The sequence below is a fragment of the Asterias amurensis genome, chromosome 7, assembly GCF_032118995.1.
Source record: "Asterias amurensis chromosome 7, ASM3211899v1".
Classification (NCBI taxonomy): domain Eukaryota; kingdom Metazoa; phylum Echinodermata; class Asteroidea; order Forcipulatida; family Asteriidae; genus Asterias; species Asterias amurensis.
In genome coordinates, this window is record NC_092654.1 from 16,822,830 (window position 1) to 16,839,905 (window position 17,076).

General features: G+C 40.9%; 2 protein-coding genes across 2 annotated transcripts in view; both read left to right on the top strand.

Annotated features, from left to right (window-relative positions):
• The window catches only part of LOC139939576 (twitchin-like), a 31,924-nt gene extending 20,857 nt beyond the window's left edge, over nt 1-11,067 (top strand). Inside the window, exons 29-42 of the mRNA XM_071935577.1 lie at nt 265-855; nt 1,761-2,057; nt 2,469-2,620; nt 3,076-3,226; nt 3,907-4,206; nt 4,642-4,938; nt 5,399-5,701; nt 6,194-6,496; nt 6,861-7,163; nt 7,727-8,029; nt 8,298-8,600; nt 8,912-9,214; nt 9,855-10,157; nt 10,751-11,067. Of these exons, the coding sequence (XP_071791678.1) occupies nt 265-855; nt 1,761-2,057; nt 2,469-2,620; nt 3,076-3,226; nt 3,907-4,206; nt 4,642-4,938; nt 5,399-5,701; nt 6,194-6,496; nt 6,861-7,163; nt 7,727-8,029; nt 8,298-8,600; nt 8,912-9,214; nt 9,855-10,157; nt 10,751-11,067 (4,226 nt within the window). The remainder of the gene's footprint in view (nt 1-264; nt 856-1,760; nt 2,058-2,468; nt 2,621-3,075; nt 3,227-3,906; nt 4,207-4,641; nt 4,939-5,398; nt 5,702-6,193; nt 6,497-6,860; nt 7,164-7,726; nt 8,030-8,297; nt 8,601-8,911; nt 9,215-9,854; nt 10,158-10,750) is intronic.
• Nucleotides 11,068-11,554: 487 nt separating this feature from the next.
• The window catches only part of LOC139940149 (twitchin-like), a 59,391-nt gene continuing 53,869 nt past the window's right edge, over nt 11,555-17,076 (top strand). The window contains exons 1-7 of the mRNA XM_071936432.1: nt 11,555-11,817; nt 12,479-12,639; nt 13,072-13,213; nt 13,682-13,984; nt 14,659-14,961; nt 15,440-15,742; nt 16,266-16,562. Coding sequence (XP_071792533.1) covers nt 11,571-11,817; nt 12,479-12,639; nt 13,072-13,213; nt 13,682-13,984; nt 14,659-14,961; nt 15,440-15,742; nt 16,266-16,562 — 1,756 coding nt within the window. The 5' untranslated portion in view covers nt 11,555-11,570. The remainder of the gene's footprint in view (nt 11,818-12,478; nt 12,640-13,071; nt 13,214-13,681; nt 13,985-14,658; nt 14,962-15,439; nt 15,743-16,265; nt 16,563-17,076) is intronic.

The window sequence follows — 17,076 nt, forward strand, 5'->3', positions numbered from 1 at the left end:
TTATAAGGAGATTGCTGTGGGTGTCGGGCGTATCGCGTGATGTGGCACAACTGTTCCAGCCGTTGCTCTCGACCAATAGGAATGAAGAAACTGTCTTATAAGCACAGGTGCAAGCTCGCGTGTCACTCCCGTGTTTCAACACTTTTTACTGGTGTTATATCATTCGTTCAAACAGCCCCTTGTGATGCCCTCTTGACCAATCAGAATTGATAAACTGTCTTAGGTATTTATGAATGTATGTTTAATCTACTCTTGTGTCTTTAGATGTATCTGAAGCACCAGGAACACCAGAAGTATCAGACATTAAACCAACATCAGTCAACCTCAGCTGGTCCGCTCCTGAATCAGACGGCGGAACGGACCTCCTAGGTTACATCATCGAGAAGAAGGATAAGTTTTCACCTCGCTGGAGCCGTGTCAACACAACCCTAGTCCAAGACACAAACTTCAACATCACTGGATTATCGGACGGCCAAGAGTGTGACTTCAGAATCCTTGCCGAGAACAAAGCCGGCCTCAGCAAACCCAGTAACATCTCGTCCTACCAGATCAAGGCACCGGATGCCCCGAGTTCGCCTGAAGTCACCAACATACGTGAGAACTCTGTAACTCTACACTGGTCTTCGCCACAGGTTGATGGAGGCAGCAAAGTCACCGGATATTACGTAGAGAAGAGAGATGTTAACAAGGATCGTTGGGTCAGAGTCAATAGAGCTGCTGTACGAGAGACTGTACTTGATGTGTCAGACTTGACGCTGAAGTCGCAGTATGAGTTTAGAGTCATTGCTGAGAATAAGGTTGGCCAAGGGAAACCAAGTGACCACACTAAACCAGTGCTGATCAAACCACCTTATGGTAAGTTCATATGTAGCGCATTTCACAATAACGTCTCAACGCACTTTACATTACCAAGTCAATGCCAAAAACAACCAACACATTTTACAATATCAAGGTTCATTTGTTTTCCACAGTATACAAAAAAAGCCATTATCCTTAAAGAGCGATCAGTTTAAAAACTTTACAGTGAGGATATATCAAGAACTTGGTGAAAACAAATATGACAATGCAGAGGGATCCATTTTAGAAACGGAGCTTGTAGGCAATGGTCCCTAAAGACATAATCCTTTTTGAGGTATGGCGGACGTGATACGCGCGCGTCACACGCCGCGACTGATGCCACGCTCACCATATCGGTGGTCATTAGGTTTACGTGTAAACGCCGCGTCGCCTAAAATGCGCACTTCACTGAATAACATACGTTCTATTTCTATGGTCAATACGCACAAATTTACCACAACTTTACAGTGTTGTAGCATTGTGTCCGCCATATTTCAAAAGGGCTTATGGGTTTGTATTGAGACAGAAAATAACAATTACAATCCGATGAGCCACAAGGTCCTTGGTCGAGATGAGAACAGTATGATCCAATCGACTGAGAGGTTCTTTTGAGGAGTAGGATTATTTTCAAGATATTTTAAAGGCTGAAACCGTAATGTCAGAAGGCATTCTTTTTTTTTCTCATAAAAGCCTGTGAGAAAGATTGATGGGCAGTTCTCATACATGTACCTTGTCAAAAGATGGTTGAATTGAGGTTAAGAAAGGTTTTTGAATTAAAAAAGAAATTTTGTGTTTGTTTCAAATACAAATATTGAGTCATTATGTTTTAAACTTTCAAATGTCTTTTATTGGAACACGTATGAATTTGATGTATTAGATATCTAAAGTATTTCATTTTACTATTTTATTTTTCAAATTTAAAGAAACCCCAGAGTCACCCAGCCCTCCAGAGGTATCCGATGTCACCAAGACATCAGCCATGCTCTCATGGCAGCCCCCAACATCAGATGGCGGAAGCAAGATCACCGGCTACATCCTAGAGATGAAAGAGCAGTTCTCCTCTCGTTGGAGCGTTGTTGCCAAGCCGCAAGACGTGGAGCACAAAGTCACCAAGCTCTCTGCAGGCAAGGAGTATGAGTTTAGAGTCCTGGCTGAGAATAAGGCTGGATTGAGCGAACCTAGCAGGCCATCCAAGAGCTTTGTTGCAAAGGATGCCTATGGTGAGATTCCTTGGTCTCGTTTTAGGGACAAATTTATTCAGTTAGGGGTGCAAATAAAACAAAAGGAATTAAACATTATTATTTATTTAATTTTTTGTACTTATATGCAAACAATACCCCTCAATCATATTTGCCTTTGCTCTATCTGCTATCCTTCCATTTTCCCCAACTGCCACACACTTTTATTACCCTCTTGACAAGTAACACAGAAATTAACACCCTTACAACCAGCACACACTATGTTTTCTACTACTACAAATGCACTGAAATTAATATTTTTCAAAATTTTACGAGCTGTAAACTCTCTATACCAATATGTTGCTTGTTATGTTTAAGTAATCAAAAACACACACATAATATCATCTTTTTTTAACATGGAGATTTTCCCATTACTTTTTATTTTCTTCAAAGATGTGCCTGATGCGCCTAGTAGGCCTACAGCAGACAACATTCAAGAGCACTCAGTGACATTGTCATGGAAACCACCTACCTCAGACGGAGGGGCCAAAATAATGGGCTACATCGTAGAGATGAAAGAGGAATTCAGTTCTAGGTGGACCCAGGTATGAATTCTCAAAGATCGGCTTACCTTTTGTCTGTCTAAGATTGGATTTTCCCTCTTCTCTGCCCCACTGGGTCTCACTTCTCTCGCCTCTACCCAACTGGGTTTCTTTTTCCCTATCCTCACCAGGTTTCCTCCCATGAACATGTCATCATTCCTTCCTAACTATAAAATGCATTCATCTTGTTTTTCCTTTAAGCATATTCGCAGGGCTAAGTCTGGAATAAAAAAGACTGGTCCTTTCCATCATTTGATACAATTACATGTAAGTTGTATTTGAAAACAGGTTATACAGGCTCAGAATGACCCTTTATTAGGTAAGTGTCTATGCCCATTACAGAAAATGGGAATGTTAAGTCTGATTAACCAAAAGAAAATATTCATGTTAAATAATTCATTTTTCTGACAACTGTAGTAAAAATAATGTATCATTTCTTTCTTGTCATTCTCAATCAGGTGACCAGAGAACGCATTTCAGACATGGAGTTTACTGCAACAAAACTGAGAGAGGGTACTGGATACGTGTTTAGAGTGGCAGCCGAAAACAAGGCAGGATTGGGTCAACCAAGTGAACCATCTTCAACGGTCACTCCCAAGAAACCATATGGTAAAAAAAAATTAACTTTTACCTGCTGCTAAAATGAATGTTATGTCTGTGCTCTTGGTAAAACAAAATTTATACAATTAAAATTTGTCTCATGTGGCGTCTTGTGGCTATGCTGTCTAGTTCACTGGTCTCAAGCTCTGGTGTTTGACGCAGCAGAGTGTGGGTTCCAATCCCAGTCATGACACTTGTGCCCTTGAGCAAGGCATTAACCCTAATAATTGCTTCATTAAAAGTTGGGAAGGTAGTGCATCCTGCTCTACCAGCAGGGCTCCTAGTATTGATACCCATGCCTACATCCTTACAAACTGTGAATCGGGTAACCCTGTTTCAACCCAGTAGTACATGGCAACATGCCCCTGGTGGCAGTTGATTTGGGTTGATAGCCAAAATCAGTTCAATGTAGCCCTCACCTTGAAGTGGCCGTCCTAGCCTTGTGATATTAGGCGATCGCTCGTACAAATTTCTCATACAAACTAATGTATCAGAGTCCAGCTTTCTCCTGAAGACCATCAAAGCACATACTGATCGAAATGTGAGTTGAAACCATTGGTCCTTTTCAGAACCACCCCTACTCATTTAGAGATAATCATTACATGGTGTTACCGCAAGCTTTTTATATGTATCGTATTTCCACCAAAGTTTCAAATCCTACAAACTAATGTGTTGCCAATTTGCTGTAGGAGTACCGGATGCCCCACGCAAACCAGACATTGCCAACTCGACGACCACATCTGCCTCCATTTCCTGGTCAGCTCCGTCTGACGGCGGGAGCCCAATCACCGGTTACATCATTGAGAAGCAAGAAGGTGGTATAGGCCGATGGTCCAAGTGCAATCAATATGAGGTCAGCGATACATCTTTCACTGTACGAGACTTGGCTGAAGGCAGGGAATATGGGTTCCGAGTCAGCGCCGTTAACAAGGCTGGAACTGGAGAGCCAAGTGTGCCTTCGGACGTTGTTGTTACAAAACCACCATATGGTATGTTGTAAGGGTGGAATCTGTTACAAAGTGTAGCCTCACAGCTTTTTAATTTGTATTGGTATTTCAATAACTTTAACAACAGATATTTGCACTCTATAGATGAAAACAAATTTTAAAAGGTGTCAGGCGAATGGAATTTGTGTCATCTTTTGAGCTCTAAACCTTGGATACTGAATTGTCAGAAATTAATTCTGATACATAGAAATCACCTTTTTTTCTGCTGAGCAGAGAACAAGTTCTTCACATAATTTGGAAAATATGGATAACAGTTCCTTTCTTTGACCATGGTGTTTTTATTGGTTTGAGAAACAACAAAAAATTCTCAAAATTATATCAGTACATTTATTTATTTTGGCATTTTCAAAGCTTAAACATTTTTTGTTGGTGTATCCATATGAACAAATTATTTCACATGTTTTTTATTTCCAATAGTTGCACCAGATGCACCAAGCGTCCCTGAAGTAACCGACCAGACAGCACGCTCTGTCAATCTCTCATGGAGCAAACCCAGAGACGATGGCGGAGATAAAATCACAAATTACATCATTGAGAAGAAAGAACCATTTAGCATTCGCTGGACCCAAGTGGGGCGTACTCCTGACACAAACTTCAATGTGACTGGACTGAAAGAAGGGGAGGAGCTACAGTTCAGAGTGACAGCTGAGAATAAGGCCGGGCTGGGGAAATCAAGTGACGCAACTGACAAAGTGGTTGTGAGACCACCCTATGGTAAGAATGAAATATTTTATACTGCCAATATTTATTTATTTTTGATTTTTTTATATCAGGCAATCATTGGCTAATGTACCTCTCTTTATCCAAACTCAATGCAGTCACTTTCAAATATGTCATTGGAAACTGTTTTTTATCTTCTAAGCAGTTTCTACATGTGGATGATATACATGTAGACTGTTTTATGTTTTAGGGCAACTATTGCAAAGATACAGTCGACTCTTGTTTTAACAAGATCGTTGAGACTTGCCAAAGTACCTCTTTAGAACAGAATTTTATAAGCGGACAGCAACACACAGAAATACAAAGCAGAAATGGGATCTGGGACTTCAGAATGTACTCTTTATATAAGCAGAACCTCTTATATCAGTGCTCTTTAAAACGAGAGCCGACTGTAATTTTTTTTATTTTTTGGTTTCAAGTTCTTGATTTTTTACTTGATCTTTCAATTCTACAGATGTGCCCGAAGCACCCGGTCAGCCCACTGCTGCCGACATCAATTCAACATCAATGACAATCGACTGGACTGCCCCTCGCTCTGATGGAGGAAGCCCCATCATCACTTACATCATTGAGACCAAGGAGCAATTCTCCACCTACTGGAGGAGAGTCAACTCTAAGGAGGTCACAGCGACGTCCTTCGAGGTTTCGTCACTGAAGGAGGGTAACACTTATGAGTTCAGAGTGAGTGCCGAGAACAAGGCTGGAGCGGGCAAACCAAGCCAGACATCCCAGGCGTACACTGCAAAGGCACCATATGGTAAGTGATAAATGCCTGGGTCTGATGACAGTTCTTAACACTCCTAGGCATTTTAGCACTCCTGGGGGATGTGCAATTCCTGGGTGCGTTAACACAGTACGATCGCGGTTAAAAACCTCTCCATTGTAATAAATGAATACCTACTGCAAAATCTGTGTTAACGGATTCTGTGTTAAATATTTTAACAGTTAAACTTTTTAATTTTTTTTTTAAACTAAAATGCTGCAAGTCACAACTTATTTTGTGCACCAATACATGGAATGAGCATCAGGTGTCTAAAGCCAACTTTAGAATAAGTCAAACGATTTCAACAAAAACTGTAAAAAACAAAAATTTGTTTAACCATAATAGATATTCAAAACTGGTAGGTATAATGATTATCAAAAAACACAAACAACAAAAAGTTTATATTTTTTATTTATTCAATAATAACTTGAGATAAAACTGGTTTATTCCTATTTTTAAGCAACACATAACTTTTTATCTTTATAGATGTCCCAAGCCAACCCGGTACTCCCGATATTTCCAACGTCCAGTCCACGTCGATGACAGTGTCTTGGACAGCTCCTTCAACCGACGGAGGCAGCCCGATCACAGGCTACATCATCGAGAGATGTGACACCAGCACACGGCGATGGTTCCGTGTCAACAAATACACAGTGAAAGATCTCAGCTACACAGTGAGTGACTTACATGAAGGGAACGAGTACATGTACAGAGTCAGTGCTGAGAATGCTGCAGGAGCAAGTAAACCGAGTGAGGAGTCAGCAGCCAAGAAAGCTAAACCTCCATATGGTGAGGAACTTTATTTTACTGGTTTATTCAAATCTGCTTGTCGCAGGTGGCAGGCTGAATTGTAATAATACTGATGTACAATAAAGCTTGGCACAGTGTGCGTAACATGAAGTAACCATAGGCTTGTAGGCACAACCATGTGTAATTTTTCTTAAGGGAGGAATGGCTCTCCGGAAGATGAGCAGAGAATACTGTTTGAAACGTCGAGACCACATTAATGGCTCTTTTCAGGGACAACATATACATTTTATTATTAAATTAAAATATTGGCAACTTCCATCTCCCCCCGAATCAAAATTTTGTTTATTATTGTATTAAATCACATGAGAATTAATTTTGATGCATTATTATCATCTAATTTCAGAAACCCCTGGTGCTCCGTCCAAGCCACGCATCACCCAAGTAGACAGCACCAGAATGACTCTTGCCTGGTCACCACCAGACTCGGACGGCAGAAGTCCAATCACCAACTACGTCCTGGAACGCAAGGACAAGTTTTCCACCCGATGGATGCGAGTTACGCGAGACAGAATCTCTGAGACGGAGTTCACCGTGGTAGATCTGATCGAGGGGACGGAGTATGAGTTCCGAGTGTCGGCTGAGAATAAGGCCGGTGTGGGACCCCCAAGTGATGTATCGGAGAGCAGAGTAGCTAAATCGCCATATGGTGAGTTAATATCAATGTACATGTATATTTGGTTTGCACCATGTGTATATCTTCTTGCTGGGTGGAGTATGTTATCATGAGAACTTTTCTATTGCAGCAGAGTAGAATTTGTTGAGTTCGAGAGTCTTCTCTACTACCAAGACTTAGATTTTTCAGAATTTGAGAGACTTCTCAGTTCTAAAAAGAACTCTCCTGCTCATTAGCTACCTAGGTAGGAACTCTGCCGGAACTACTAGTGGATCAAGGGTAATTCTCTTTATTAACTTCACTGCCGTGGAGCACTGGCGCTTATATTTTTATGACCGTATCGTGAAATTTTTTAACTTGAAATTTTGTGAACACTTTAAATAATACTTGTTTTAAAATGTTGTTTTGAAGGACTTTATTTGAAAATTACTTTTACTTGCTGTATTTATACCTGGGTCACCAAGTTTGCAATTTTTAATGACATCAGCAAGCATGTTAAAATAGACTGAAAATCAAGTTGTTTTTAAGTGATTTGTAAATGCATTTTACAAGTTCTTATGTATTGAAACGATACATATTTTGTTATCTTCGTGTAGGTGTGCCTGGTGCACCCAGTACTCCAGTCATATCAGACGTCACATCCTCATCCATGGTACTCACATGGGCCGAGCCTCTCTCAGATGGTGGCAGTCCAATCCTGACGTACGTCGTTGAGAAGCGTGATCGGTTCAGCTCCCGCTGGACCCGTGTCAATAAGTACAACATCCTAGAGACAACTTTCACTGCTACTGATCTGAAGGAAGGGGTAGATTATGAGTTCCGGGTCAGTGCTGAGAACAAAGCCGGAGTTGGCCAACCGAGCGAGCCGTCGAAAGCTGTTAAGGCTAAGCCACCCTATGGTGAGTTTTTTCATCCCTTAATCTGGTCTTTGAGTGTATGCCATTCCTGAACTCTACCTACATCCAAAATAAATGAATGTCCTTTCCTGATTAATTTATTACAGCATTATCAAGTCAACCATGGCAGTTCATAAGTACAGAGATTAATGGTTTTAGGTATCAATGCTTAAAAGAGTTTGCAGAATTCCGAAAATGAAATTCCTTTGAGTGTCAATAATGATGCTGACACCAACTGTATCTTATTCCATTTGCTTTCACTACAACACAGAATCTCCTTCAGCACCCACCATTCCCAAGGTCACTGATGTAACCCCGGATTCCATGACACTCTCTTGGTCCCCACCTTCAACCGACGGTGGCAGTCCCATCACTGGCTACTTCATAGAGAAGAAGGATCGGTTCGGGCTTCGCTGGACCAGAGTCAACCGAGAACCCACACTAGACACTACCTTTAAGGTACCAGGATTGAAAGAGGGCGAGGAGTACCAGTTCAGGGTGGTGGCAGAGAACAAGGGAGGCGAAGGAAAGCCAAGTGAGCCTACAGAACCAAGAGTTGCAAAGGCACCTTATGGTAGGTTGTAGATTTTGTTAAATCTGCACAACGAACTCAGAATGATGATACAGAATTAATTGAGCTGCTTATTTAACAAAATCCATTAAGGGTCATTCACATATATCAACAATTTCATAAGAGTACAAACCGTACACTTGTTCAATATCCCCTACATCCCCCCTAAAAGTGTACAAAGGAAAAGGTAAGGTTTAACCACCGTTTTTTTTTTCAGAACCACCACTACTCAAAAGAGATATTCACATGGTGTTACCGCGAACCTCTCTTAATTAAAACATTAATGCAAAATGTTCCCACCAATTCTCCAACAGATGTTCCAGGTGCTCCTAGAGCTCCCCAGATATCCAAAGTGACTGAATCAACCATGACATTGAGCTGGTCAGAGCCAAGCTCAGATGGTGGGTCTACGGTAACCGGTTACCACATCGAGAGGAAGGATGCCAGGAGCCTACGCTGGACACAGATCACCAGGGAACCAGTGGATGATCTGACCTATCGGGTGACAGGTCTGACTGAGGGAACTGACTATGAGTTCAGAGTGTGTGCTGTGAACAAAGCAGGAGTCGGGGCGCCAAGCCCAGCTTCGGATGTTACCAGAGCAAAGGCACCTTATGGTAAATCTACTTTAAATATCTGCCAATAATGTGACGATTTGGAGACAGAATTAAGATATTTGTGTGTGTTCCGTGCAGCAGTAAATTTGTCCATACAATATGTACATTTGTTTTAATCAAGTTGCTGAAAGAATTCTGATGGAGGAAATATTCACTGCGCAAAACATTTCATAGATTAAATGCAAAATACGTGTACATGTACTCTAATCAAGAGTGAGGTTTTGCTTATGTAGCATTGTATATTAGCTGTGGTTGTTTTCGAGTAGATTTTCTAACCATTGGTCAGCCACTGTGCAGTATTTTTTTACGCTATGAGCGGGCATGTGTGAACTGAACTTCAGGATGCAAAACAACTAAAACAAACTGTGGTGTTTTGGGGTTTTTTTTCTTGTCTTTTTTTTCTTTTTTTTACCTGTTATTTCATTTGACCATTATTACAAGGAAACAAAATACAGGCCATCAAAAAAGTAAACACTTTTAATGGTGATGCAAGAAAACTAACCGTTACAAGCGCCCTCTTGCAGCCAAAAATACGGTTATTCGCTTGGTTAGAATACAGAAGATTGAACCCGGTATTTTCTCTCTAAAATTGGTTGCAAGATGGGAATTCAATTTAGTTTATTTTTCATTACCATGACAGATGCTCCTGATGCTCCAGGCGTACCTATCCTATCAGATATAACCTCATCCTCAATGCAACTCTCATGGACCGAGCCCGAATCAGACGGGGGTAGTCCAATCACAGGCTACGTCGTAGAGAAACGTGATCGTTTCAGCACCCACTGGACCCCGGTCACTAAGCGAGAGGTTCCGGATACTTCATTCACAGTGAGCGGTTTGTCAGAAGGGATGGAGTACGAGTTTAGAGTAGTGGCTCAGAACAAGGCTGGACCTGGGAAATACAGTGAGGCTACAAGACCAACCGTTGCTAAACCTCCTTATAGTAAGTGTCAAATGTCAATGATTTGGGAGTCAAAATGTACACTTTTTTCAATTTTCTTTTTCAAAACATTTTCATAATATTAATTTTGGGTTTTTACCCTAATACACCGATGTTTGTTAGCATTGTATACTCAGTACTTTCCCGAGTTCTGTGAAAAAATCACAGGCATATAAGTCAGGTGGGATTCGAACCCACGACGTTCATAGTTTGGAAAGTTCTATTGTTGGATGCTGCTATGAATATTGATTTTGTACATTCAGTTAAGAAAGCAGGAATAACTCAGGAAGTAAATATTAAAATCTCTTCATATTTCCTCAGAGAAGTGACAAGCTATGAGATTATTAATAGATTATTCTGTGCAACCCAAAAGGTAGACCACTTTCTTCAGACCAAGTGGCCTGCACTTAATGAAGAAGAGCTAAATATCTTCCATTGAATTTGTAAATGTCCATATATTTAAGGGCTACTTTACTGTTTTTTTCCCCTATTTTGGCTCCCAATGTCACTTTACCTCATGAAAAAAGTTCTTCACTTGAGATGTTCAATTCCAATTGAAGTAACTTATTGTGCCATTTTTTAATTCCTTCTCTTAGATATCCCCGGTGCCCCAAGCCAACCAGACGTCACTGACATCAATGCCAACTCCATGACTCTTCACTGGTCTCCACCAACATCAGATGGTGGCAGCCCCATCACAGGCTACATCGTTGAACGTCGGGACACCAGCAAGATGAGTTGGAGCGTCGTCAACAGAGTCCAGATCGTGGATACCTCGTTTACAGTGTCCAACCTCAGGGAGGGGTCAGAGTATGAGTTCAGGATCATAGCGGAGAATAAGGCAGGCACCGGGAAGCCAAGTACGGCATCGCCAGCTCAACTTGCTAAGGCTCCGTATGGTAGGTACCCTTAGTAGGTCATAGAAATAAAACCAGCAGAAAACTGAGACTTTGTTAAATGACACTTACTGATCCCTTGCTTGATGCGTAGCACACTTAGGCCAGATTCATACTTGATGCTTGATGCTCATACTTCATCAAAATGAAAAAAGAGACCTGAACCGTCATTATATGAATGTTTCAAAAATAGTGAAAACAATTGGAAATACCTTGTTTGACAACTAGTTTGAAGAAGGGAAATATCAAATCTTTTTAACTTTTGCTCATTAATAATTACGATTGACTCCAAAACGCATGTTCTTTCTGTATCACAACAACTTGCATCAAATATTATTGATCATTTATACTGCAATCGAAATCCTTTTTGATTATTTTATATTTTTTTGACACCGGTGTAACCTTACATATATCTGTTCAAATTATGACTCAAATAACCAGAATGTCTTGTATTTGAATTTTTCCAGATGCACCAGATGCTCCAGGCGTGCCACAGATCTCCAACATAAATTCCACCTCCATGGTCCTATCATGGTCTCCTCCCCTCTCTGATAACGGCAGTCCCATCACCAGCTACATCATTGAGATGAGACAAGACTTTGCAACACGATGGACAAAGGTGAATACGTCCATCTTTGAGACCACTCACACGGTCACTCGCCTCTCGGAGGGAAGCAAGTATGTCTTCAGAGTGGCAGCTGAGAATAAGGCAGGAGTTGGAAAGTTCAGTGAGCCATCAGATCAAGCTGTTGCCAAACCACCTTATGGTGAGTACAACACTTTGTTTGGCCGTCTTTGTGATTGCCTGTGATAGATCTCTTGATGAATCTTTAAGCATGGGTTTCTAAATGAAACTGAAAGGGCCAGATTGGCATGTCATGGCTAATCAATCAGTCTAGTGTATATTGGGATGTAGTCAGAATCCCAGTCATGACACTTGTGATGACACAGTCCTTAAGCATTACGCTTGTTTAATTATTATTGCTTCTTCTATGTGGTATGTGTAAATGGGTACCTGTGAGGGTAGAGGGGGTTCTTGGCACAGGTTGCATACTCCGGAAAGAGCCGAGACGGTTGAAGGAATGATTTAATTGGGGTTAATATTTTTCATGAGCCATTTGAGTTTCAAAAATGTCAATGTCCAGTATTCTCATTTTGATATGGCCAGGCATTGTGCTGATTTTCAACATATTCTTTTCCACTGTTTGTTTTGAGAAATGAAAATGTGCTTAAAACAATGGTAACGTGACAAGTGGTCAGTTCCGGACATGCCCTTGTCTTTCAATAAATAGTCATGGGTTCAATCTTTTGTCGTCTTCAACCACAAGTTAATTTTTATACGAGCCATTCGCAATCATGGTGGTGTCTAGTAAAGGATCAGAATATTTGTCTGTTTACTTGAGCTCATTGATTTTATTTTCCTCATAGATGTTCCCGGTTCCCCTGATGCGCCTGACGTATCTGACATCACAGCTAACAGCGCCCTCTTGAGTTGGTCAGCCCCCAGCAATGATGGTGGAGCTGACGTTACAGGTTATGTCATTGAGAGAAAGGATAAGTTTGCGACACGTTGGACAAAGCTTGATGAGGTAAGTCGATTCTTGAAAAAGCCGAAAAGTTTACTGAATCTTGTGTTGCACTTTAAAGGCTTTAGTGACTCTCAAAAATCCTTGTTCATTTGGCGCTTGTATTTTGAGGTGGTATAATTACTCAAAATAGTTGTTATCATTAACTACAGTAGCAATGGAGAGAGTTGCTGATTGTATAAAACATTGTGAGAAACGGCTCCATCTAAAGTTATCTATTTCTTGAGAGAGCGGGATTAGGCGGGGAGGGTGAAAATCTTGTTCTCACATGTTAAAACTTGTACTTGCCCATTTCACTCAATTTATTTTGGCACAACTACCTTAAATCATGAATATAATTGCAAAGTTATTACAGACTATATTTGTTATCCATTAACACACCCTTCTGTTATTGTCAATGTTTGAATTTTGTATTATTTTGTTTTGCTTAACCAGGTAAATGCTGATGCAACTTCCCATCCTGTACGTGGCCTTTCTGAAGGCAATGACTACGAGTTCCGCATCTGTGCAGTCAACAAGGCTGGAGTCGGTAAACCAAGCGACCAGTGTAACAGGTTCACTGCAAAGGCTCCCTATGGTAAGCATTTGGAAATTAAAGACCCATCACTCAATTGAATCTATACAGTAAACAAAATGAACATATTGGAGTATCTAACATAACTAGTAACACTTTCTCCCTATATAACTTTATAATTGGCAAAATATCAGTCTTAAAAAATTGCTTTTAGGCAGCAGTTAAGGTGATATTTTGGTGCTTGTTCAAAGCAGCGTTTGCTATTTTTTTAACCAAAAATCAAACACATAAATGCAGACAGTCCTTTCAAACTAAACAAGTTTATGGATATAGTTTTTATTGAGGGCCCCATTAATTAGAGCTGCTTAAGCACAAAAAGTAGCTAAGCACCACAATATTTTGCTTACTAGAACAAGTTACCAGTAAAAATACTGTAGCACATTTATCGTCTGCGTAATTTTTTGTTTAAGCACCCTTATGAAACTGACCCCTGTTAGTCAATGAATGTCCACTTTTAACCCCAATTCTCAGATGTTCCAGACGCACCAAGCTCTCCCACCATCCTAGAATCCACAGAGTCATCAATGACCCTGTCCTGGACCGCGCCTGTTAGCGACGGAGGAAGCCCAATCACCAGCTACATCATTGAGAGACACGACCTCAGCACCAGTCGCTGGGTCAAGACGCACAGAGAGGCGGTCAGAGACACCACCTACACTGTCCGAGATTTGACTGAAGACAAGAAGTACGAGTTTAGAGTCAGTGCTGAGAACAAGGCCGGTGTTGGCAGAGCTAGCGAACCATCGGCTGCTCGAGTTGCAAGACCTCCATACGGTTTGTACACTTGCTCTTGTATTTCTAGATTGCCTGGGCTCAATTTTACAACGAGCTGAAAATTTATCTTAACTGTGAATCACTACCAAGAAAAGTGTGATGTTCTGACAACACATCTTAAGATGAATCCAAGCGCTTTGTGGATTTGAGCCCTGGAGTGGTATGGCTTGAAATGTAGTGAGAGAAAGAAGAAATCACAATTGCTTCCAAGTGCTTTCAAAATACTTTGATGCAAAACCTTTCAATTCAGTACAATTGTAGGCCCCTTCTCTTTCACATTACATGTATGTCTGCCTTTACACAAATGCAGAGTCCTATCCAGTAGTGACCAAGAATTTTCCTGAAATTGATTTCAATGAAGTGATTTTCTAGGACCGAGGAATTTAGTAGGGATAAATACTTAAGTGACCAAAGTTTATCATGTAGAGATTGATGTGATTTAAAAAATTTCTTCTTCTTTTTTTCTTAATTAGAAAACCCCACTATACATGTACGTATGCATTATGTTTGCCTTTTTACACAAGAAAATGTCTGTGTTGGACAGAGGGAATTTGAAAAGTGTTGAAATTTTAGGATGTCAATCTGTATTGGAACCATGTAGCTTTCGGCACAGGTTGAAGCATGATAGTGTGAAAAGACCTTATTTCATTTATCCCCTCCCTTATTTCTATTAGATGTTCCTGAAGCCCCAGGTAAACCTGAGGTCACCAAAGCCGACACTACAGAAATGACTGTCATTTGGACTCCTCCACTCTCTGATGGGGGTAACAAGATCATCGGTTACATCATCGAGAGGAAAGAACGCTTCGGCACACGTTGGCAGAAAATAAACCGATTCACAGTTACAGAGACCACCTTCAGAGCCACAGAACTCAAGTTCGGAAATGAGTATGAGTTCCGAGTGAGCGCTGAGAACCGGGCAGGCGTTGGGAAACCGAGTGAAGCATCTGAGCCATCAACTGCCAAGCCTCCATACAGTGAGTATTTGGGTTTCTGTAGTAGTCTTGTGAAATGTAATTTCACTTACATTGTAGGAGGGTATTTGTTACAAAGATAAGATATTTGTGAATTTAAAGTTAAACTGTATGATCTCTTGCCTCACCTTCCACCTGTGGGACCCTGGTTCAAATCCCACCGGGGGCACTATGTGGATTGGGTTTTCAGTTCCTACATGTACTTGACTGCGTGGGTTTTCCCTGAAATAATTTCCTGGGGTGGTCCTCCCACATCTTAAAAAAAAAAAAAATGAAATTTCTTTATCATCCTCTCTTCTGGTGTGGCTCTAATTAGAGCCTTGAGAATATTGGTCCAGAACCCGATCTCAAATTTACCTAAATTGTACTTTCTCTAAATGTTCTATACCACTGGGCTCTAATTGTATGATGTAACAGAGCTGTGTATGAATATGGTTGTTGAGAATATGAAATGACAAAGCAAACCCGTCTTTACCCCCAGATGTCCCAGATTCTCCAGAAGATGTCACTGTGAAGGAAACCACTTCTAACTCTGCTACATTGACGTGGAGCCCACCTGGATCCGATGGAGGGGCTGTCGTCACAGGCTACATCATTGAAAAGAAGGAACAGTACAGCACACGCTGGTCAAGAGTTAACCGTTACACGGTGACAGAAACTGAGATGGTCGTGCCCGACTTGAAGGAAGGACTTGAGTATGAGTTCAGAGTGAGCGCTGAGAATAAGGCTGGTGTAGGAAAGGCGAGCGAACCCACAAGGCCAACTGTAATCAGACCTCCATTTGGTGAGTTTCTTTCATCAAGTTGTGATGCTCATTTTATTTTTTCAGTCGTACCTTTTTTTAGTACAGTATTTTAAGGATCCCCTCGTAATTATTAACCCCAGTCACAAGAACTTTTTAGTATACACTTTACATATATTTATTTAAAGCTCATTGATGGTCCTGTTCCACTTGGTGAGTTTCTTTTATCAAGTTTTGATGCTCATTTTGTTTTTCGTTTGTACTAATTTGTATTAGTTTATATTAATTTGTCGGTAATCTTTCAAGTGTTTAGTGTCTCAATCCCTTCTAAGTTATCTCGGTTTCCCTTACAAATTTTGCAAGGACCTTTTCTCTTTGTTACATACTTTGTTTGTTTGGAGCTATAGCTTCAACAAGCTTTGATTTTGTAATTAATCAAACACTCCCCTTGTTAAGCATCAACTTCAGACACTGGAAACTTTACCTGTGTTGCTGTACAACCATTATTAAGAGAAATTCATACAAACTAAGTTAACATTTGTTTTTTCCCATCACATTACAACAGGAGTGCCTGGTGTTCCCACCTCCCCGACAGTCTCAGATGTCACTGGTAACTCCATGACACTCTCCTGGTCGCCTCCCTCTTCCGACGGTGGCAGTCCAATCACAGGCTACATCATTGAGAAGCAGGAGCCATTCAGCACTCGCTGGACGCAGGTCGACAAGTTCACTGGAACCTCTGGGACGATCGGAGGACTACGTGAAGGGAACGAGTACCAGTTCCGTGTGATCGCCATCAATAAAGCTGGCAATGGAAAGCCAAGCTCAGCTAGTAAACCAACAGTTGCCAAACCGCCCTACGGTGAGAAAAGTCATAAGTCTTTGAAAGCTAACATACCAGTGCACTGTTCACAACGTTTGTTGAAAAGTCCAAGTACTTATGAAGTAGGTCCTTTTAAGAAGTAAATCTTTTTTAGGAATTGCTCTGTGGTAGAAACAAATATCTAAAGGGTATCATGGCCTAGAGGTAAAACGAATCAAATGCAAGTTCTGATGGTTAATTTATCGGTGTGTGGGTTCGAATCCCAGTCATAACACTTGTGTCCTTGAGCAAAATCTTTACTTTGATTGCTTCTCTTCACCCCGGGGGTATAAATGGGTACCTGCCAGGGTAGAGGTTGATATTGTGATTAAAAAAGCCACTGGAGCGCCACAGCAGCTCAGGGCTGGTTACTCCCCAGGGAGCTGTTACTGGGCTAATGACCAGTGCACCAATGTAAAGCGCATTGAGAAGTGATTGTGAAATGCGCTATATCAGAACTAGTTATTATAACTAAAAACGATTATATTATTCAATAATTCTTTGTGTTTTTAAT